This window comes from Caretta caretta, chromosome 1, assembly GCF_965140235.1.
Source record: "Caretta caretta isolate rCarCar2 chromosome 1, rCarCar1.hap1, whole genome shotgun sequence".
Taxonomy (NCBI): domain Eukaryota; kingdom Metazoa; phylum Chordata; order Testudines; family Cheloniidae; genus Caretta; species Caretta caretta.
In genome coordinates this window covers 306,894,031-306,918,761 of record NC_134206.1, presented here as the reverse complement: position 1 = coordinate 306,918,761, position 24,731 = coordinate 306,894,031, and the positions used below count along the sequence as shown (strand labels likewise).

Below are 24,731 nucleotides of genomic sequence, written 5' to 3'. Positions count from 1 at the left end.
AACAGTGCAACAGGGACTTCTGTCTGATTCAAATGAACCAGAAGTCATTTTCACATTCCAAGGTGACAGCAATTTAATAGTTTGTAAAATTTTGACAGCTCAATGTAAATTGAAAACTAGAAACCCTAGATATAAATTATTATTTTATTAGATGTATTTGAGGTATTCAGAATCTAGACACATTTTATGTAGCTTAAATCAAGAGCAAACAATATTTCCCCAGTCATGTGAAGCACACACCTAATCACCCCTCTGGTAACCAAGCCAACTTCTTGAAAGGTGGGGAAGACCAACTGGTAAACCATATATCTTGGGATTTCAGAACCTGCAATTTGTGGAGGACGTGATTAATGAGATTCAGCTTACATCATGTTCTGAAAGTGGCCAGGCTCCAGCTCACTTCTGATAGGAGTGAATTCTAGAAATGAGGAACATCTGCTGGGAACATTTAGTTCCAGAGCCCATTCACCCTTGATAGGCAGGGAAAGAATTTCTGTTAAATGTTGGCATTGTGATGGGGAACAGAGGGACAGCTGGCCTTTGTGATAACAGGGTTCTAGAACTTTTAGGGCTTTATGTGTAGTCAAAGGTAGTAACCAGCACCTTACATTTCACCCAGCAGAAAACTGGCAGCTAGTGGATATGATGGACCACAGATGCAATATGCTCTCACTAGTCTGCTCTGCTCTGAAGATGGGAAACCACATTTTAGAGGAGTAGAACCTTTTAATGGGCCTTCTGACTGTTCCCTGATAAAGTGTAATACAACAATCCAATCTTAAAATGATAAAGACATGGACGATTATAGTGAGGTTTGCATCTCAAGGGAAAGGATGAAGTGTCTCAGTCAGTTGAGGAAGACAATGATTTTTCTGACCTTCTGGGAGTAGAGGAATCTACTAAAGATCCTGAGATGGCAAAAGCATTGTGACAATAGGTGGACAGATGCCTTCAATAAAAATAGCAGCCACAGTCTATGCAAATTCTACAAAATGTTTCCTGCTCCAACATGCATCACATTTATCTTACCCAAAGTGAGCCTAAGAGATCTATCTGGCTTTCATTCAGATTTACCTGTCTCTCCACCAGATTCTAAGGGAGTGATCCAGCTCCTACTGAAATCAGTAGGAGCTGGATCAGAACCTAGGATAGCAGGAAAATGATTGTCTGTCTGGGCCTGATGAAAAGGAGACATAGAGCTGCTCCTTCCTCCCAAGGACCTATTGGTGTGGAGTGCCACAGGTTTCAATCTTAGCCCCCTCATATTCAAAGTATCTGAGAGGGGAAAATTGTGAGACATAGTATGGCATCTTCAATGTGTTGAGTGCCCAACACAACCTTCTGGGAGCTTGCCTAAACAAATAAGTATGTAGCCATCTATAGTGATTACATCCATTCGTGCCACATCATGCAGTTATCTAACTTAAAGACAAGCACTCTTGACTGAATTTTCTAATACCACCCTTAGAACACTTATTGAATTTTTACAGTCAGTGTGTGGGGATGACAGTTCTTTAAACTTGTGCTTTAAAACCAAACATAAATAGTTGTTAATATACCATATTTATAACAGCACCCGATGATGCATCTCTTTAATTCTGGAAGTGTCAGGGGGTTCTCAGTTTGAGTTAATCATTAGGAACATCTTTACATTGTAGTCTGGTTCTTGCACATACGGATCATGGGTTGACACTCTGTTGGTAAGATACCTGGCCAGGCTCATATATTAATATTTAGAAGAAATACCCTTTCATAGTTTTGACTATTATAGCCAACCTGTGCAAAAACTCACCTGAAGGAAGTGCTACAATAAAGGGTGCATATTTTACAGGTCTCTGTTGAAATGCCAAAATATCCAGGAAGCTTAATTGTCATAACATTTCCATTACAATATTAACAGAAACATGTTGAGACATAATAGTTCAGCCCCATGTCACACAAGCTAAACATGTGTTTGATATAATCCACTGCACAGGATATTTAGCGTGGCCAACATAACCAAGCAGAGTAGGTCAACAGGAAAAATGAACATCACAATAGTATTCCACGGCAAGAAATTAAAACAATTATATATATTGGTGGAAAGAACAATACACTCATAGGAGCTGATACAAATGAGACTGCTGCCAAGAGTATGGGTTTACTGGATCAGGCTCAATATGCCACACACATAGCAATGGTTCTTTAATGTGCTTTTCTAAGGCACAGCACATTTGTTAATTACTCAATTCTCAGCAGCATCCTACTCTACCCTATGTTTATGGAGTCAGATATTTTTAACACCTTATGGGATAGGGAATGTAATCATTAACCTCTTCTGTAATACCTGTAAAGATGACAAATCATGTACATAAATGGATAAGCAGCTAAAATTGTATTTCCATGGAGACCACCTCTTATTGCAATATTGGGAATGTGTTTGGCTTGAAAGTGCATAGCTCTGATTTCTGACACTGGATGTAAATCCCTGTAAATTTGTGCAGTCTCCACCCAGCTCCAGACACAAGCCACACACTCGCTGTAGAGTCATTAGCTGCCATGTCACCACCATGGAGGATCTCATTTTATTCAAAAATTCCAAAATAACACTGTCTAATCCTCAAACCAACAGCTGGTCTACACACAGATGGTGAAATCCTGTCCCCACTGAAATCAATGTGAGTTTTGCCATTCATTTGAGCGGAGTCAGGGTTTCACTCTGAAATTCCAATAGTTTAAATCAGTTTCTAAATCAATTTGTTTAAATGGATACAACTTCCTGGTGTAGTGTCAGTTAAGGATGGATAATATTTTAGCTTAATTTGGTGTGTTACTAAGCCTAAGACTTCTCCCCAGCCCGGGCTACTTGCAGGTTTCCATTCCCAGCCTAACTCTTCTCCCTGGTTCTGCAAATAGCAAGCTATAATGATACTTGTTTGATCATCTGCCACTCTGAAGAAGGCTCTAATAGCACAAAAGTGATTTTTGGTACTTCTCTAAAAGAATGATTTCACCAAATGAAAACAAGTTTTCTAACCAATACAACAGCATATAGGGTGACAGTCTGGCCTCATTGATGTCCATGGCAAAACTCCTCCTGACTTCAAAGAGGCCAAGGTTTCATCCATGGAATCAATCTTCCATTAGGAAAACGTGTTATACGTGCAATGGAGACACAACTCGGTATTTTTTATAGGAGCTGTGCAGAGCCAGAAATGTATAAGGAGTTTGTACAATGTAACTCAACCTAATTTAAAATATAATAATAATAAAAAAATCAACTTTAAAAGCTAGATTGGCAAATGTCTTTTCTTCAAATAAGAATTAGAAACAGTGTATGGTTTTGTAGCTCATATAAATGCATTAAAAATGTTTTAACTCATATTAGAAAATAACTCCCTGTGAAATCAGTTTAGAAAACTAGGGGCTTTTCTCCTGTAAAGTTCTACAGTCATCCAAGCTCAATACCATCAATGAGCAAAGATAGAAAAATGGAAATTTTTTTACTGTAATGAATGAAACATATTGCTATGCTGGCAATCTTGTGAGTGACTTCAAAGAAATAAATATACTCCAATTTCTCTGTATTTCCATTAAGGCTTTGTTAGGATTGAATGGTTTATACTTTTGGACTTTTATAAATGATGCTGAATACTTTTGTGCAGCACGTTGGCCTATAAAATAAATCTGTGAATTTGCAAGTACAAGTTAACCAAAATCTAGTAACATATGTTAAGAAAAGTAATCCTTGCTTGATGTGTTGTGACATTGTTTGGTAAAATGAACCGTCAGGTGGTGTTGAATCCGGTCAAATACATTACAAAAAAAATGTATACATGCAGAAGTGAAAAAAAGCCTCATTTTCATTAGGATAGGGTCTGGATATTATATTTCTGTTTCAGTAGAAAGCTTGGAGTTTAATGATCCATGTGCTGGAATTTAGATGATTCTAAGACCTGCAACACTGATTTCTAGAGCCAACCTTCCTAACCGGGCGTGGAACATATGAGTGTGAATCTATGCAGTGTGTATATTGCCTCATTCATGAACATAAAAACATGTTGTTAAAAAAAGACATTTCTGCAATAGTTAAGATAACAAGCTTTATGTTATAGTAACTCTTTCCCCAAACTATACAAGGATTTTTCTAGTTAAGCACATGAAAACTGTCATCAACATTCACTTTTGTATCACATTATGCTAACGTTGGTGAAACATAAAATGTATTCAGCAACATAGATTTATTTGCTTCCGCAATGAGTCAAATTGCTCCTCAAATTAGTTCAGTGCCCATCCTTTGCATAAAGGGTTTTTAGGATTAGTCTTTTCACGCATCCAGTCTTTTCACGCATCCAGAAGGACCGCAGGATTGAGTTTGCACAGGCTGGCTGTTTTACAGGAGAATTTATTTTTTTTCAACTGGCTCATAGTAGAAACATTAAATCTTACTGGGAAACTAACTTTGCATTGAAGCCCTTTAGCCCTTCTGAGGCTGCATCTTTAACTTACCGGTCGTTTTTGTTAACAACAGACTATCTTTTTGGCACCCAAAAAAAGAAACTATATGTTTACATGGAACTCACAGAACTGTTAAAGTAAATGATTAGAATCACCCATGTGCTCAGGTGTATTTATATATAATTCATTACAATGGTGAAATATTTATTTTAAAAATATGACTCCAAAGCAATCTCGTTGCTTTTCAGGCTGAAAAGTCGAGGGAATGTTCTCTCTAGGCCTGAGTCTCGGTAACTGCTCATCTTACAACACTAGCCTAACTGTACAGACTTCTGTGGAGTGACTCCTGAGGAGAGGAGAATCAGGCCATATTTCTTTTCTTGGCAGACATTCCTTTTCCAAGTGTAAGAGATGAAGATGATGTCACGGAATCATGGTACTTGCTATGCCACGGTGGTACAGCTCAAGTCACACACAAATGTCCTAAAAGTACACAGGAACCGTTATGTGTGTGAGAGGCTAAACAATTATTAGTTCATGCCACCAACAATCAGGGAGGGATTACTGTTCTAGACTAACTTTAACAAACGTGGGAACTTTTATATCAATTTTAGATTATATTGCACAATACTGAATACACCATCTCATATGAATTGCAGTCAATGTCCCATTGCCACATCTTCCCTTTTCACTTTTCTACTGGCCACAAGTCCCAAGCTGCTCCACAGTGATTAAGTAGTGATGTTAACCTGACTCCTGAGAGTGAAAAGACCAATGAGCAGCATGGCAAATTAGGAGACTTTCAGTCATGTACAGTATTCATAAATGTAGCGATCAGTCTGTTCATGGCGCAAACACAGTGAAATTACATAAGTGATTAGAAGGTCTCAGCTAAGACTGGAGCTTTAGTGTGTTAAGTGCTGTACAATCACATAGGATGAGACAGTTCTTGCAGGTTATGGTCTAAATAGACAAGACAGGCAAAGTGTAGGAGAAAGGAAGTATTATTATTAAGGGAGCACAGCTGGACTCCACCAATTCTCAGCTGCTGTATGTTCATTTAGGAGTTATGCCAGCTGGCATAAGATAAAGCAGCCCCAAGGGTGCTCTACCTCACAGTGCAGCCAGCACAGATCAGCCCAAAGGATCAGGGAGTGGATCATAACTAAGGCTACATTTCAGTCATGGGTATTTTTAATAAAAGTCATGGACAGATCACAGGCAATAAAAAAAAATTCACAGCCTGTGACCTGTCCAGGACTTTTACTGTATACCCCTGACTAAAACTTGGGGGGTGGCTCAGGGGAGCGGCCCTGGGGGCACTGTGGGTGCTGGGTGGGGGACAGCCTGGGGGGTGCCACGGGTACTTGGGGAGGGGAGGAGCATGGCCCAGGGCGGGGGGGGGGGCGTTGTGGGTGCTGGGTTCTGCAGCTCCCGTTGGCTGGCAACCGTGGCCAATGGGAACTGCGGGGGCGGTGCCTGCGGGCGGAGCCAGCACTTGGAGCTAGGAGCTGAGGGAGGGGAGTTCCTGTTGCCCTTCTGGGGAGCCTCCCTGCCCCAGGTAAGCACCACCTGGCACCCCAATCCCCAGCCCTGAGCCCGCCCCCCCACACCCAAACACCTGCTGTGGGTGGGGGAGGGGGAGCGCAGGGAGCCCGAGACAGCCCCAGCAAAAGCTGGTGCTCCTGGCCTGGGGGCTGCCCAAGCTGCTCAGGTGGTCATGGAAAGTCTCAAAATCTGTGACCTGACTGCCAAGACTAACACGGAGCCTTAGTCATAACAATCACCCTGATGCCGCCTCTGAGGAGCAGATTCTGCCCCTAGCATAGGGATCAACCCTTTACAAGCAGAATATGCACTACGCAACCTATGCATTTTGTTATCCTCATTTCTAGGTTCTATTGTCATTTCCATTGTTCTGACTACATCACTCTTCCTGCCTCTCCCACAGCATGTTCATGTCTCTTAGCTTTCCCCTCTGGTTATCAGTTCAGTAACACTCTGCGATGCTGAGTGTCATCAGACTGATAACAAGAGCCAAAGTGAACCAAGCCGTGTAAAAATAGGAGTGAAGTGGCCAGAAATATGGACATTAGGGCAGAGAGATACAGCAAAGGTTCCCATTAGCTTTTAGTAGGGAAACTCACTGGCTCATGAGGATAAGATAAACTTTACTTGGGTTCCACTTTTGTCAAATATACCAAACGAAGGTTAGCCTGTAAAGACCTTGTTGCAGCTCCATGCAGTCAGGCACAGATTTAGGCAGAGGCCTCCCTCACTGCAGTACATGTACACCAGGGAACTAGTTATTCTACAGCCTCTAGGGTGTGTTGTGACATGGCCATGACACTTCTGCAATGCTAATGAAAATACAGGCATGTTAAATTATGGACACAAGGTAAGGAAATGGGCTTTGACCAATTAAAGGATGCTAATAACTCAAAATAACCTTCTGTTTAGGCCAAAGATTTTTAAACATTACCAACTTCTGTTCTATGTCTACAGTACATTTCCTGACCTCAGCGGTTCTTTGTTTCCTACTATTCAGTTTGGTAAAGCTAGTTGTTGCATTGCTTGTAGCTTTTGTTAGGTTTTGCTATGAAAAATACTGCAGTTTCATTTGCCCTGGAGGTGTTTTTTAAACTAGTTTATCAGTGAGTTAAGTCCGTTTGAACAGAGATTTATTTGCAAGGAGGCAAATGATATGAAGAACTTGTCTACTCTTTCAAGGTTTGTTTAAAGAAAACCTCTATTAATTACAGTGTCTGAGATAAGAGTTATTGTTCCGAAGGAGCAGCCTGCTCAACGAAGAAATGTGCACTCTTTATATGAGAAAAGAGAGATGGGTGCAAGAGTGAGTTATATATCAAAAGCTGTGGAGTTGTGGGGTGTTTCCTACAAATTCCAATCCCAAACCTCCAGCTATCATTGCTGCCCCTTTTGAAAGTTTGTTCTTTGAGACATCACCTATTGCAAAGCAAACTTTACCATGTTGTGTTGCCTGGGAAGATAACGAAGGATACCTAAAGGCCACATTTTCACAGAGGTTTCAATCCAGCCAACATTTCTGCAGGTATGACGATGCATGCCCAAAAAAACACTGCCATGTTTTTGGAGCACTACTGCGTGTGGTCACAAACAATCCAATTTACATACGCCACTGATGCTCAGTTTCAGCGTGAACTAGCAAGGTGCTGAGCGCCACGATGAAGTGCTAAAAGCCCTCAGTTTCCACTGAAGTCAGTGGGAGGGTGTTCAGCTCCTTATGGAAGCACTCAGCCCCTTTCAGAATTGAACCCTTAAGCCCCCGATCTAACAAAGCACTTAAGTATGTGCTTCACTTCAAGCACATGAATGGGCCCACTGAAATCATGGGCTTAAATGCTCTCCTGGGCTGCGGGGCCTGATCAAAAGCCAGGTGCTTAATGAGCAATGTACATGCATGAATATATTTCTATATAGCCATAAAAAGGGGTTATTTATATTTTTAAAACATGTCTAATGTGAAATGTTGAGGCTGATTTTAATGCCAGCACTGTGCTGTTTTACGGCAAGTTTTTCCTCACATTAAATAAAACCCAATATTTTTGCTAGATTATATCGTGTCCTTACAAAACTAGTAACAAGCATATAGCAGGAAGCAGATAAGATCTTTCCCTATTGTGCTCAGCTTATCATTTAAATTTTTCCATTTACTCAACTTCCTTTAAAAACAATTCAGTTCAAGCAAAGATGCCTATAGTCTCAAAATGACCATAGCCGCACTGCATTATGAGTCACATCTGGGAGAGGAGAGAAGCTCCAGGACAGATGCAATTCTTCCAGAGGTGGTTAAGACTGGTGAATATGTTATTAAAAAATGGGAGGCTCAGAGAATTTTGTTCTTAGCTATTTATGCTTCCACTTACTTTTTGGATATTGAAAATGTGCAGTTACAAAATCTGGAGAACATTGTTAGGTGGTTGGAACTAGGTAAAAGTTATGCAAGAAGTGCCCAATAGTTGCAGATAAAATGCATCCAAACTTTTAAATGCTTCTCTGACTCAAACATTCCCACTTCCTTTGCAAAATACATGCTTCCACACACAGAACCAACTGTCTTCCTGACAGTCCTTCTGATGTATCATAGGAACCGAGAAGTTGGAAAAGCACATTAGGTCATCCCCGCAGAATGTGCGGAGAGGAGAAGACTAGGAGAGGGATATGGGGTTGATTTGGGGTTGAAGCAGAGGGAGTAGGGTTATGTGTCATTGAGCTGCTCCTTTCCTCTTTTGCCTGGGCTCCTAGCAACCATGTGATTTTACTGATTTTGATTTTATAATAAACTAGAGCACTGACATTACGTAGCACTTCAGAGCTTCAAAGCCTTTATGAAAAGGAAACAGGCATGGTGAGCTGCTGTCCATCTTACAAGAAACTCCAACAGATATTTCACTCCTTGACCTGTAATACACCCCCCTGCCCTGGGTTGCACTTGCCTGGGTGGGGGCGGGGGAGGAGCTGTGGATTTTCTTCACTTGTATTCCATTTTAAACAAAAACTCTCTCTCAGACCAGAACCGAGGACGGAGGCAGCACCATCTGGCAAACAAACATATTCACCTGCATTTCTGGGATGTTTATATTTTGTCCCTGAAAACGCACAGCATGCTCATGCCCAGGTGTCCTGCTTCCCACTATTAACGCTTTTAAATACTGGCCATTTGGTGAAATCTGGTACCTGACAAAGGCAAAATTCTTACTATTCAAAAGTATAGATCCTCATGGTTTGACAAAGATGTTTAGAGATTAGGAATCTCTAGCAGTATCCAGAGATGGTATAATTTTGATCAGAAACAGGGAAATCACCTTGACTTGTAATCTGGTGGAAGAAATGTATCAAGAGTCTCTTCCAGCACATGAGACAAAGAGGTAACTTGCCTTTGACCACACAACCAATGAATACAAAAGTCAAGATTAGACTTTGGCTTCCAGCCCTGAAATCAGTCCATCAGAGCACACTGCCTTCATAGAAGCCCACCAGATCCCCCAGGGATGACACTTTTTTAGCACCAAAAAAAAAAAAAAAAAAAAAAAAAAAAACCACACTAGGACCACAGATAGTCAGAAAAAAGAAACACTAGGACCACAAATAATCAGAACCTTGGTTTTATATAGAACTGGCTCAATGCTGCAAATAAATAAATAAAAATATCCCACAAATATGTGCTCAAACTTTTAAGTGAGTTTGCTTTGATTGTGTTTCCTCCCCTTTTTGTGTTCACTTGCACTACAATATTCTAGTAAATTCGTTTCCTGGCAAGAATATTCATGGAAATAACGAATCTTTGGCGAGTACTTGAAAATATTAACAGAAAGCAAATGCTGAATTCATAAATAAGAATCCTGATTATAAGGCTGACACTCCTCCAATCAGCAAAGAGAAATATTGCAAGTGTTCAATCAAAACTAACCAATATGGTTCAAATATTCAGTTCTGAATATCAAATCATTCCAATGGGCTGCTTGTAAACAATCCACAGATACATTCAGTAAATAATTTTGAATAATGAATAATTCTGAGAAAATCATGATTTGCTTGTGCGCATTTCAGATAAATTATTTGCTTTTCATTCACCCAGCTCCAGTTTTATGTCCTGCCAAGAAGACAGCGTCTGGTTCCCTGACACTATGTGGGGTTATTGATTCAGTACCAACCAAGGCCTGCATACATTTCTTAGCACATGCTTAACTTGATCGGTTGAGCGGTCCCACTGAAGTCACTGTAACTACTTGTGAGAGCAAAGTTATGCATGTGAATGCAGAGACAATTCCACCTGCTTTTACCAACATAATTTCTTGCAACAACTAGGCATTCTTTAGAGGGCCTTTATCCAAGTTCTCACCTGGTCTGCCTCAATATAGCTTGAGAGATTTGATGAACTATCCATCCAAGGAGTCATCTGAATCTATCTGAAGTACTGCTATATGTCCTGTGCAGGTGGTGTATTCCTACCAGCCAATTCCCGAGGAAAATTACTTTGATGTTGCCAGAGTAAATTTGTCATAGAGGAAACAAAGTTGCTGTTTCCCTCCCTGGAAACTGGTGTTCTGAAAGCTAGGTTAGGTCACTACATTTTCCCCATACTGAAACTTTTCTCAACTACGTTTAACTTTTTTGTATCACTTTGTTTCACAAGCCACAATTTGATACATCTGATTCAACCACCTACACCAGGGATATCTGAAAATGTTTCCTACTCAGAAAAAATATAGTTTCGAGGTAAAATTCAGGCAACTCTGAAGTCAAGGAGAAATCTGCCACTGATATCAGGATTTCACCCTAGGATTTCTTTATGAGAAATAAAGATTTTGGTAAACAGATTTTTAAAAGACTCCACCACTCTTTAAAACAAAATGTCTTCTTTTTTGGGCCCTGATGCTGTTAATATTTCCATTAGCTATAACGGCCTTTGGATCAGGTTCTAGCTCACATGTTTGTGCTCCAGTACCACTTTATACTGTGCCGCTAGCCTCTCTCTCATTCACCTAAACCTCCCCACTTACAAACACAAGCTCCTTAATAACAAAGATTTTATTAAACAAATTTAATGCGAATTTGTGTAGAGGCACCAACACATCATTGGGATGAGAAGAAGTATAATTTCCCAACACCCAGTTTCCACTGGGTAGGCACACTACATCAACTGAAATAAACACTTTCCCTTTGATTGCCATAATGATATGTAACAATTTTCTCTCTCTTCTTCCCCTCACGTGCCTCCCGCCCACCCCGTTTTTTACCTGCCATGCCTAGAACTGAAGGTAGCATTAATACAAGGTGCATAAAGCTGTTTAAAGTCTATTTAACTTTTCTGAGCCTTTTCAAAATATTTGTCTCTGCATGTCCTCTGTTAGAATTTTTTTATGGAAGGCTTTAAATTACAGATCCTCAAGTAACAGTGTTAAAACTATTTAATTTTAAATATTGCTATAATTTCTATAGATGACACTGTGAGTCTAGGGCCTTGCTCCTGCAATGAAGTCTGCACAGGAACAGAGATCTGTCTGTGTGGAGCTCATAAAAGGATTGGGAGCAGAGAAATGGGGCCGATAGGAAATAGTAACTGTGTGTAGTGTGCAAATGGAGTGTGCTTCTTGTTATTTTTTGGGAGTGACGGCAGGGATTTTGAAGGCGCCTGTGGGAAGTAGGTGTCCAAACCCCACTGATGCTCCCTTGTGCTAATAAAGTTTGTGGATGACACGAAGCTGGGAGGTATTGCCACTACAGAGAAGGACTGGGATATCATACAGGAAGATCTGGATGACCTTGTAAACTGGAGTAATAGTAATAGGATGAAATTTAATAGTGAAAAGTGCAAGGTCCTGCATTTAGGGATTAATAACAAGAATTTTTGTTATAAGCTGGGGACGCATCAGTTGGAAGTAACAGAGAAGGAGAAGGAACTCGGAGTATTGGTTGATCACAGGATGACTATGAGCCGCCAATGCGATATGGCCGTGAAAAAAGCTAATGCGGTCTTGGGATGCATCAGGCGAGGTATTTCCAGTGGAGATAAGGAGGTGTTAGTACCGTTATACAAGGCACTGGTGAGACCTCACCTGGAATACTGTGTGCAGTTCTGGTCTCCCATGTTTAAGAAGGATGAATTCAAACTGGAACAGGTACGGAGAAGGACTACTCGAATGATCCGAGGAATGGAAAACCTGTTTTATGAAAGGAGACTCAAAGAGCTTGGCTTGTTTAGCCTAACCAAAAGAAGGCTGAGGGGAGATATGATTGCTCTCTATAAATATATCAGAGGGATATATACCAGGGAGGGAGAGGAATTATTTGAGTTCAGTACCAATGTGGACACAAGAACAAATGGTTATAAACTGGCCATCAGGAAGTTTAGTCTTGAAATTAGATGAAGGTTTCTAACCATCAGAGGAGTGAAATACTGGAACAGCCTTCCCAGGGGAGTAGTGGGGAAAAAAAACATATCTGGCTTCAAGACTAAGCTTGATAAGTTTATGGAGGGGATGGTATGATGGGATAGCCTAATTTTGGCAATTAATTGATCTTTGACTATTAGCAATAAATATGCCCAATGGCCTGTGATGGGATGTTAGATGGGGTGGGATCTGAGTTACTACAGAGAATTCTTTCCTGGGTGTCTGGCTGGTGAGTCTTGCCCAGATGCTCAGGGTTTAGCTGATCACCATATTTGGGGTCAGGAAGGGATTTTCCTCCAGGGCAGATTGGAAGAGGCCCTGGGGGTTTTTCGCCTTCCTCTGCAGCGTGGGGCACGGATCACTTGCTGGAAGATTCTCTGCACCTTGAAGTCTTTAAACCATGATTTGAGGACTTCAGTAGGTCAGACATAGGTTAGGGGTTTATTACAGAAGTGGGTGGGTGAGATTCTGTGGCCTGCGTTGTGCAGGAGGTCAGACTAGATGATCATAATGGCCCCTTCTGACCTTAAAGTCTATGAGTCTTTTGAAAATCCCAGTTTAAACTGAGCACAGCAGCAGTCTGAATAGGGAATGTGATGCTTTCACCTTAAGCTGTGATGGTATCTTCTCGCTTACTATTTGAGAAGCTGAATTTATCAGTTCCCACTTGTCTAAAAACATAGCATGTGTGCCAGATAAGCATAAGACTACAGACCAAACTCATCCCACATACAATTCCCCTGAAGTCAGAGAGTTACACTGTGGATGAAATTGCCTATAATAAGGGCTACCATTTAAAGTTATTAAGAGGCTGGCCATTGGAGGGTACAGAGAAATACTGAGATTAATTTAATTGACAGGTTTCAGAGTAGCAGCCATGTTAGTCTGTATCCGCAAAAAGACAAGGAGGACTTGTGGCACCTTAGAGACTAACAAATTTAATGAGCTGTAGCTCACGAAAGCTTATGCTCAAATAAATTTGTTAGTCTCCAAGGTGCCACAAGTACTCCTTTTCTTTTTAATTGACATGGATTTTCTCTTCAGTTAGCAGGTGCCCCTAGTTCTATAGCTTCATCCAAGCCAGTTTAGTATGATGTATTGCTTCTTATTGCTTGAAAAGTGTCAAAGTGTAAAATACGCTTTTTGGACCTAATGTGCAGTGCTCTCTATTGCATACTCCTTACATGTTCATGTCACAGAACTCCCAGTTTTGTTAATGAAGAATTGTGAGATAAAGAGTTCAACACTATGCATCATACAGGAAATTCTGCCCCAAAATGACATTTACCCACTGATAATTCTAACTTGTCAAAGTCTTTTTAAAGTTTGTGTGTTACATGCAATCTGTCAAATTATGTTGGCTATAACATTTGCCTTCTGTGAAGCACCTGGTATAATTTGGGGCAGTGTAAAAATGATAATACAATAAGCATCAGTACTGAATAGTTAATTATGTCACCATAGCAAACAAATAAACATTATGAATCATATCATTGGTGTTAAACAGGAAGCCAATGCATAAGGGTTTAATTATGGTGAGAGCTTAAATATAAACAAAATATTTTAAAAAGAGGCTTTGATCAGAATAAATACAATTACTGGTTAACCACTGCAATCCCTATGAATGATTAATCTTCCGAGACCTGCAAAAGAGTACCCAATACTTCCTTGCCTTCCATGTAAAGTATGACTGATGCTTTGAAAGAGCTGTGCTCTGCCTCAATTCCCTATCTACATTACTCCAGTTCCAAACCAGTGTACCCTGATATAACACTGGAGTATTGCAATGGTGAATCAATCCCCTAACCCCTGAATCCAGAGCTGGAAGAGTTATTTGAACAAGGCCACCAGAGTGTATGGGTAGGCAAAGTTTGTCCAAACTTCTGGGACTATGTACAATTAAGGAGCCAAATAAACACTTGCAAGTTAATATTTGACATTAAGAAACTATCGGCACTGTGCAGAAACAAAGGAAAGGGACTGTTTATTAAATCTCATCCATTCCTGGTGGAAGAAAAGTCCTGGCTGAGCTCTGGATTTTCTCTTATTTCATCTAGTTCGACCCCTGGATTCTATTCCTGGCTCTGCCACTGACTCTGGACAAGCCACAATCTTTCTGTGCCTTAGCACTTCCATCTGTAAAACATGGATGACAAACCTGACTTTCCTCACAGAAGGTTTGTGAACTAAGCTATTCCTTCATTCATTAGATGGAAAATGCTCTGTCTGGCTAGACATCTATCTCTGTATTTATGCTGCACTCCACACACAGGTGTCTGACTGCCTAGGTGCAAAGTATTAGATGAGGTGATTAATTTGAGTTAATATTGCCTTTGGCACTGACTTTCTCTTTTTAGCCATTGATGGGAGTCATAAATGTTTTTAAGTAGGCTTGGAAGGATTAGATTTTTATCTGTAAATGTGGGTAAAATGTCAATTTCACCACATACACACAAACCGATGAAAAATATTTTCATTGATAATAACGGAAATGTACAGATAGGCAAAGTAAGAAAAATGCTGAGCTAGAACTTAGTAGAGTTTGATTTAAGGATATTTACTCTGTATATTTTGACGTGATGTTGACAATTTCTATTTTAATGGTTATAAAGCTTTAACTTTTAAAAATCAATGTCTGTGGTCATTAAATGATTATTGTCTGACCCATCCTGTTGTCTGATACCCCTCCCTGCATAATTTCCCACAACCATGAAATTTTAAATAAATAAAAATAGAAAAAATGCTTACAAATAAACAGTGATATTATCTATCACAATTATATTAAAAAATCAAATTCTGCTAAGTCTTGTTTTAAGATACATGAAGGGGGCGTGCCAAGCCAGCATGGCTCATTGGACAGACTGAATAGTAGTGCCCTCCCTAATACCAGTGTAAATGGTGTATGTGATGTTTGTTCACATCTGATCAAAGTTTCTGGAATATGTTTGATCCTGTAGTGAGCTGAACTGCATCAAGCTGAATAAACTGTTGTAGTGGAAGGACTGAATACTTAATTGTACTTGAGCAACAATGATAAAAGCTTTTGCAAATTAAACTAGGTGCAAAAACTCCTTGTTCTTTCATAGAATCTCAGGGTTGGAAAGGACCTCATCTAGTGCAACCCCCTGCTCAAAGCAGGACCAATCCCAAATTTTTGCCCCAGATCCCTAAATGGCCCCCCTCAAGGATTGAACTCACAACCCTGGGTTTAATAGGCCAAAGCTCAAACCACTGAGCTATCCTTCCCCTGAATTTGTAGCTGTAGTTTGTATCTGTAGTAAATCAGAAGATGTCTGCCAAAAGAAGGGTCTCTCAAGCAGTAAGTAGTTGGTGGTCATTGCTTTTTAAAAACAAAATAAGAACCAAATTGTGGATGGCCCTGCATGGGTTTTCCAGAGGGTGCAATGGACATTTCCTATCCAACACACCCTTGAAGGAGACAGTCATTATCTGGCTGGCTATGCTCATGACCAAGGAGTGGGAACCAAATACTGTAGCTGTATCATCACTGGTAGTCCCTACTGGTGCTGAGGCGGCACGGCTGAGTGGGCTGGGAGGCTGGACATAGCCCACCCAGCTTGGGTAAGAAACAAGGAATTGCTGGAGGAGGATAGGCTACATATTTTTTAAGGTGCAAAGAAACCTGCTCCTCGCTGTGCTTTTCCCAGAACCAGTGAAGTTGTTATGCCTTATGCAGGCAGAATGTCTTCCTCCACCACTGCGGGAGCACTCAAAGTGTTCCCCAGGCCACACTCCAGAGGGTTTCAGGACCATAATTTGGCCCTACGATGGAAAAAAAATCAAAGTGTGTTGTGGGGCACAATTTTAGGAAGTGCAGAGAGTGATAAAGTCCTCATGAAGAAAGCACCCCCTCCTCCTCAGCCAGCCACAGGTGAATATTGGCTCCCTTGGGGAATGATAAAAGGCAGATGAGAACAATAAGGGGTTTGTGATAAACGTCATTGTTGTGATAAAGACACTAACGGTTGTGTCGCCTCTCACAGAGGTGAAGAACGTGGCATAGAAAGTGCAGAGTACAGCTCAGAGTCAATTGTGGTATATGAGCTATATAGCTGTAAGGCTGTTCTATGTACTACAGAATGGCCCTAGGATCTCGCAGGTGCAAAGGCAGTACACCTGCTGCTAGAACCCATTACTACCTTCCAGCTGGCTGGCCAATTCTACTGTCGGGTAGATGGAGCCATTACCCCATCTTCTAGCTCGCTCCCCCTCATCCCAGAGGAAAAAGAGAGGGAGCATTCTCTGTCCTCCTGCTGAGTGCTAGTACTACAAATTTGCCTGGACTTATGTGGGTCTCACAAGGGAGTTGAGGTTACACTCTACCCCTCCTTCCTATGCCTCTACCCCAAATGATTTCTGACTGGAGAAATTAATGTAGGCCTTAACCCTCAGAAAGTGCCTTCTTGTAGATGTAAAGTCTGGCTTCGACTGAAAATGACCTAGATTCTGATAAGCAGAGAATCTTTACATACTCATGAGATTCCAGCATGTCTTCATACCTCTCTCTTTATATCAAAATGTTGCACCAACACTCACTTTTAAATTCATTATGCAAATTGAGCTAAGTTTTTAAAAGAAAGCATAAACAAAGACAAGCCAAATTCTGTTCTCCTCCATGTACGCGACTCCATTGACTTCAGTGGGGTTGCACACATGTAACTAAGCGTTTTACCCCATTTTTTTCTAAGTGGATGAAAAACATCCTCTCAGGAAAATTGTAACTTTAGAATAAATTGTAACAGATCTGCATGATGAAAGAAGAACTTAATATAGATACTACTGAAGGCCTACATTTTGAAAAGATCCAGTTTTTGGTGCCTCAATTTTGGTGTCCAACCTGAGACATGAAGGCATGTTCGTCTGAGACATTGAGAACCCACAACTTCAAATAGGAGGTGCAGGTGCTCAGCACTCATAAATTAGACCCAGCAGGTCTCAAGTTGGGTACCCAGGGGCTGGACACAAAATTAGTGGTCATTTTTGGTAATGTAGACCGTACAGCAAATAAAACAGGAAAATATGGCACTCAGTGGCAAGCAAACACAATTACTTTTATTTTGTCCCTCTTTACAAACTTATATGGCCTCCATCACCAGAGTATCTGAGTGCATAAGAAAAATAAAATTGCAGAGGTGCTGCTGTTTTATTTATAAAGGCCTGTTACGTCAAAGACTAACACGAGACAACAATGTTCAATTTGGAGCTGAGTAAAAAGTTTGGAACAAAAATATATTTGATAAATGTAGCAGATATTTTTCTGCTCATGAAATGTCCCCAAATGTTGCAGTTTTCTTAGATTTATTTGTTCTTTAAAAATATTTTATTAATTTTATGGCAATTTTTTTCACTCCATAGACATCAAACAGCTGCGTGTGAGTATACACACTAGTTGAGCTCTGTTGGTTAGTGGGGATTGGACAGTCCTTAAAGGCCCTTCTAGCCTTAAAGTCTATGAGTCTATGAAATAAGACATGTGGTATTGTTTCTCTTCCCTGATTGGACAAGTGTGGAAGCACACCAGTACTTCTGTGTGTCAGTTTTCAAATTCAATTTGGAAAATACTCATGCATGGAACTATGAAATTCATGTCCCATGAACATTCATGCCAATAACATTTGATCACATGAATGTTCACTGCAAGCTGACATGAGAGCTGAGCACGTGGCTGAAGCTAATTCATTGACAACACTGAGAATACCCCTGGAAAAGTTTTGCAGTATTCACCCTGTGGTAGTACAGTCCAAACAGCCCAACACATGGTACTGCTTAAAGCAAGTTGTTTTTCTCTCACACAGCCTCATGAATACACAATGTTGTACACACATGAAGAGATTTGAGCATATCAATTAATTTAGAACCTCATCCTGCACCATGTTGCCCAGTCAGGGGCACTTGGCATCTTGTAGAACGCGGCCTTACGTGAGCATGAGGAAATGCCAGATGTTGAAAGATTCTTTCTCCCCCCACTCCCACCCCACAGTCAGAGATTGGACAGGGGTAAAACTAACTATTGAAGGTACTTATAAGGGGGACATCACTGTACGATCTGAAGCTCAAATCTGAGGCATTTCAATGCCTCCTCTGCTCCTCCAGCTGTTTTGCTTGGTGTTGGGTGTGCTTTGAAAATGCCTACCGGATCTGGCCCACAGGTGAGATAGGCAGGGCATAAGCCAATCTTCATCTAGTTTGAGGGTCATCTGGGGCCCAGGCATCTAGAGTGAGGTGTTGTGCATATGCCCAGCAGCAGAAACTTGGGCAACCTGGGGACTTTTACAGTGAAAATGTCGATGTCAGGAGATTTTAGGAGTCTTCAGGGTTAGGTGGCAGCTCAGTAAGGCTTTTGAGGATCTCACTTGTGCCTAAATTTTGGACTTGGTGCCTACTGTGGCTTTAAAGTATTTATCTTTGGCATATACCTGTGAGATAAGGAAGCACTATTATTATCTATTAGAAGGGGAACTGAGGCCCAGAAAGACTAAATGACTTGCCAAGGAGCAAGCACTGTGGCAGGATAGGGAATTGACCCTACAATTTCTAAGGCCTGGCCTGGCCTACCCCAACCACTACACCATCCTTCCTCCCACGTAGAATCCCACATCATGCTGCCTTTTCACCTTAACGGAGAGGGCCTTAGGTACTGGGAGTTGTAATATACACCCCAATGCTAAAATAAATGGGGCCATTTAGTCAGCTTTTCAGGAATTAGTGTGGCACTTAGCTTCCATTTCACAGACCTTTTAAAGTCACATTGTGACTGAAGCTTAGGTCACCAATATCTTTAGCTTTAGAGTCAAGCTCCTCCAGTCCCCCCGTGTCAGTACAGATCAGGAGCAGGTGTATGCCCTTTTCTTGATTCCTACCTAGCTGACATCACCTTACTTTACTGCTGTGCTCCATATAGCTTATTTATCTGGTGCAGAGGACACTGTGCAAATGCAGTGAACTGTGTGGCTCAGCGTGATGTACATCAGGGGAACGCATCCCCTGCTTCTCACAATCTCGGGTTATTTTTAAAACTTGTTATGAGATTTTTTTGAATGCAGGCAGCACTGAGGCCTTTTAAAGAGCTGCTTACAGAGCAGATTCCTTGTTCTCTGTCTAATCATTTACTTTTCATGGTTGATTTACTTGCCCCCATGTTACCGTCTGACTCTCATAGCATAGTGGCAAGAAATGCATGGATGCCGAGTAAAAGGCTGAAAGTTCTGAATCTGGTGAAACACAAATATTTTAAACAAAGTAGAAATAGGGCTGAATCACTACTCTGACTCCATACACCCCTGAACTTGTACTATTTGTTTATTACTTGTATTGTAATATTACTTGTATGGTAGCACCTAGAGACCCCAGCTGAGACTGGGGCCCTATTGTGCTAGGTACTGTACAAACACATTCTCTGCCCTGAACAACTTACTGTCTAAGTAGATGAGATGGACAAATGGCAGGGGGGAATAGAAGCAAAATTGCCTGCTCAAGGAACACAGCCAGCTAGTGGTTGAGACAGGAGCAGAACCCAGATTACCTGAGACCCAGTCAAGTCCTGTCCACTAGACTACACTGCCTTTCCAGAAACTTTCAGAAAGCTCTGATATGGATCAGAAACTGGATATGAACTTTATGTTTGCCACTTAAAGAGCTGAACTTAAAAGCAGTAGCCAAAGAACCCGGAAATTTGGATCTAAAGTTTGCAAATTGGAAGTATCTGTGAAATAAAGTATAAACTGCAAAAGAAATTATTGACTGTCTGGTAACTAGGCGGGAAAATGTTGTTTTTCCAATTGCCCTATGAATTTTGCAAATGTTGCTGTTAGTAAAAAAACAAAAGTTGGATACCCTGTGTAGTGTGAAAGCTTGTCTCTCTTACCAACAGAAGTTGGTCCAATAAAAGATATTACCTCACCCACCCTATCTCTCTAAGCTTTACTGAAAGTGGGGATCTGAACACTGTCTTGATATGATACTGACATTCCCTGTCATTCACTCACTGGGATGGGCATACCTTGGAAGCAATATGAGTTTTCTGACTGGTTGGTTGGTGGGGATTTTTAGAGTGTTTGCAAGTGGCACATTTGTGGATAAGAGGGATCCAGATTGTTTCAGAGAGAGATCAAAGGTTTTGGGTTTTTTTAAATTCCTATAGTTCTTACTTTTTAATTTTCTTTTGGGTCACTGGGAGTAACAAACAACCATCTGCAGGACTTGTCCCTGTGGGCGGGTGGAAGGGATGTGCTTTGTAAATTTCAGTTTCCTTTAAGACAGCTATGTTTTTCCCCCCATCTGCGATCTGCATCTTTTCCCAGTAGGATCTTTCTTTCTCTGTTTAGTTCTGTTCTGTGGCTATCCAGATTCCAGCCTGCCTGGGGGCTATGACTCATACTCAGAAGTTTTAGTTGCAATGGGGACTTCTACTACCACTGCTGCAGCATACAGTGAGTGTAACACCAACTGTCCCAGGTCACTAGTGGGCAGGATCGAACCTGGGACCTCTGGAGCTAAATGCATGAGCCTCTGCTACAATAAGCTAAAAGCCATTTGGCCCTTAGCTGACACAGTAGAGTAGACGCATTAATCTTTCTCTCTAAGTGGGCTGGGTGCCACTAGATGGGATAGAACACCACACCCAGGAGATATGTGGGTTACATGAGCACTAGCATGCTCCTCTCTGAACTCTCACATAGCTCTCCCCCTACATCTCCTCTTCCACAACCAAAAGGAAAACAAAATTCTCGATTTATAAATACAAGTTGTTGGTTTGTAAATTGAGATTTGCACCATTCTGTATCTTTTTGTAGACTATTTTTCAGTGTGTACAGAATTTAAGTTCTTTTGTTTCTAGATTGTAAAGCCAAAGTCATGGAAATAGCTCTATGAGCATTCCATCTGCCTGCAAAAACTTTTAGGGCTTGATGTAGCAAGGCAGAGAGCCTCTGCTGTGATGACTGCCTTCAAATCTTGTTGCAGTCAATGAGATTTAAGACTGCTCTGTACCTTTCTGGATTAGGACCTAGAGGTCTAAATCATTTCACCAACCTGCCTTAAAAATCAACAAAAGTGAAATTGTTCTGATACGGAGAGAATGAAACGTTTCCCTGAAAGTACCTGAACAGACAGGCTTTACCTCCCATCCTAGAGGCAGGATGGACTAGGATTGCACTAAGTGACTGCTAGATCTGAAACAGGTTAGCATTGAGTGCATATCTGATGTTTCCCCAGATTCCAACAAACTTGAAGGACATTGTCCTTGGCCTTCACATGTGTAGTATAAAATTCCTCTGCTAATGAGGGATCAACTCCAGGGTTTCTCTGACCCAGATGGGCCCAGGCAACAATCTCCATTGACCCAGATTTGCTGAAATGATCAAAATTGGAATTAAAAATCTGACCAGAGATCTAGTCACAGTGAGTTTTTGCTTGTTTATTGCCTGCTTTTATCATTTCACTACTGGCGGGGAAAAAATAACCAGGAGCTATGGTTTTGCAAACATTTGGCTTAGGAAAAGTGAGCTGTGTGCATCTGGATCAGGAAAAAGCTGTTCCACAGGAAAGTAGTTGAGAGAAATCACGGTCAATATCCTTAACAGTGTAATCTGAGTTCCACCTGATTTTTGCTTTTTTTTTTTTTTTTTTTTTGGCCATTCCTTTATAAGGCATTTATAGGAATCATTCCTGGCCAGTAAAATCTCCCTTCCTGGGTTAAATATGGTAATGTTCGTTCCATGTCTCACCCCACCAACAAGCATTTGCAGCCAGCGGGACTGCAACAGAAGGACAGTTCGCACAGCTATAGCTGCATTTTGTTCAGCTTGCACTCTTGGCGTGAAAGCTCCAGTAGCTAGTTGGTTACCGGTTAGAGATGCCCAGAAAACACGTTTCAGAGGAGCAGGCTGTGCGGACGCTGCTGAATCCCCCGTTTCCCCTGCGCTCCCGCAACAGCTTCCATGGGTCTGGAACACGTAGCGCAGGTTCATTCACTTAGCGGGTGTGTGTCCCCCCGGACCCCCCATTCTGCTGCGGTCCCACCGGTTTCCAGCTTCCCAGCTAGTCACCATTAATGTATTGACTCACAGGAGGCTATTTAAGCCGATGCAGTAGAGTGCCCCCCTCCCCCGTTTTAAATAGTTTGCCGGGACAGCAGGTGGTGGAGGGAAGCAATGAACTGTCACAAATGTTGTCAGCTCCGTCCCTGGCACCTCTGCAAACACCGTGCCGCCGGCACTTGGAGCTGCTGTCGGGAAAAAAAAAAATCCCCCCCTAACAACAAAACGGCTCCAGCTTCTCTGCCCCCCCCCCCCCCCCCCAGTCAGCCCCGGATCTCCCACGTCTCCTGGCTTTTAATCCTTACCTTGACCACGTCGTCGTTGAGCCCGTTGGGGTCCCGGTTGACCAGGTCGATCTCCTTGGTGTGCACGTCGTGCATCGCCTTCTCGTTCAGCTCCTCGGCCATGCTCTTGTTGTGGGGTTTGTAGATGTTCCCGTGCTCCCGGACGGGCGCGGTGTACAGGAGCCCCTGGGCACGGGACGGGAGCGGGGCAGAGATGAGGCACTGCCCGGGGCTGGGCGCTGGCGGGGAGCGTCACCAGCTCATCCAGCGGCTGGGCTGCGGCGCGCGCGGAGCCGGGGACCCTTCAGCGCCGAGCCTGCCCCCCGGCTGGCTTTTTAACCGGATAAAAGCAGCCCACACCACACCCCTCGCGCGCGCCGTCCCGGGCAGCGCACCGACTCCCGCCGCCAGGGGTCCCCGGCGCCCAGCCCGCCCCGCCGCGCCCTCGCCCCCGAGGAGAATGTGCCCAGCCCCGCTGAATCCGCGCCCGCTCCGTGCCCCAGCCACCGCCGCCCAGTGCCGGTCTGCACCCCGCTGCCCCCCCCCCATCCCGGCAGCGCCAGATCTCCGAGCTGGGCCATGTCCAGGCCCCGGGGCTTGTCTCAGTCCCTGCGCCCCCCCCCCCCCCCCCCAGGGGATCTCAGGTCTGTCCCCCTGTCTCAGGCCGATCTCCAGCCTCCTCATTTCAGCCATCCTTCTCCAGCCTCGGGCTGTAGCGTGCCCGGCCCCGATCTCTGCGCCGGGTCCCTCACTTGGCTCCCATCTCCAGCCCAGCCAGCTGCGGCTCCGAGTCCCTGATCTCACCCCTCAGCCCCCACATGCCGTCAGCCCAGAGCCCCCGGCACGGGGCGCCCTGGGCCCTTGTCAGATGCTCCTCCCCGGGGCTGCCAAGGAGAGTCGCTACCGGGGCAGAGCAGACCCCCTTCCCGACAGGGCTGCAGCGGGCCGAACAGCCCGCTCAGGTGGGGCTGGCGGTGCCTTTTGCTCGTTGTGCAACATGCCACCCGTGCTGGCTGCAAACACCCTGCGGCTTCATGAACAGCCCGCGAAATAAACTGTCAGCGCTTCACCTGACCCTGTCGCTTTGCGGAGCGACGCGGTTCCCTACAGAGATGTGTTTACAAATCCAAGCTAAAGAGCCGGACGAAGGGAAAGCGGTCGGCTCTGGATGGGGAGAGGAACTTTCCCAAAGGTGCCAAATAATAGATCGAATTTCCTTGGAGAGCCAGCAACATGGACAAACAACCCCCCCTTATCTCTAAGCATCCCTCCCCATCTCCTTTGCTGGAAGGGGTCACGGTCAAGAGCAAGATCAGTAAAGTGCCAAGAATGCCCAGAGAAGCCAAGCCAGCGATAGCTGAAGCAGGTACTTGGAGCCAGGAAGAAGCAGGAACGAGAAGTACCTGACCTGAAACTGACTTTTGAAAGGATCCCAAGGCAAATCCTACCTCTGAGTCTACGTATTGGCTACCAGACATGCTGTCCTGGGCTTGATGGAGAGTCGGACTGCAGTTTCACTGCGCTATAATTTAGACGCGCTGAGAAAGGAAGATCCTGTATTGTAAAAAGCAAGCGAGGGGGAGGTAGCTATAAGTGAGAGCTGGCCGCCGGCCAGAGGTTGTTCTGCTTGCTTTTGGCTGGGATGACAGCAATGGTGGGTCTAGGCACATCCCCAAAGCTCTGGGAGCAGCAGGGGGTGCAAAAGGGGAAACAATAATCCTGCAACTGGACTTTCCCAACTTTGTTCTGCCTGTGCAGATTTTGAAACCTTGGGGGGGGGGGGGAGGTTGCCTTGCCAACCACTCCACACAGCGATCCAAGGGAGGCTGCTGCTTGCTCCGAAAAGGAAAATCGATGTATTCACTTTGCAGCACGTCGGCATGTTGCGAGGGCGGTGGTGCTGGAAAGGCACCAAATTTTAGCCCTCAGATGACAAGCTCTTCGGAGCTGTCTCTGTGTTCTCTGGTCGCAGTCAGAAGCCTCCAGTTTCCTTCATAAATCCTCTTGCAGAGCAC

General features: G+C 43.1%; 1 protein-coding gene across 2 annotated transcripts in view; it reads right to left on the bottom strand.

Annotated features, from left to right (window-relative positions):
- The window catches only part of CAV1 (caveolin 1), a 28,036-nt gene extending 3,736 nt beyond the window's left edge, over positions 1–24,300 (bottom strand). Inside the window, exons 1-2 of one of the 2 annotated variants that reach the window (XM_048836137.2) lie at positions 24,165–24,300; positions 22,738–22,902 (exon numbers count right to left, since the gene is read on the bottom strand). In XM_048836137.2, the coding sequence (XP_048692094.1) occupies positions 22,738–22,902; positions 24,165–24,194 (195 nt within the window). In that variant the 5' untranslated portion in view covers positions 24,195–24,300. Of the gene's footprint in view, positions 1–22,737; positions 22,903–23,520; positions 23,615–24,164 lie in introns of those variants that run through there. The other variant, XM_048836138.2, reaches the window with a different exon arrangement.
- Between the last annotated feature and the right edge of the window lie 431 nt (positions 24,301–24,731).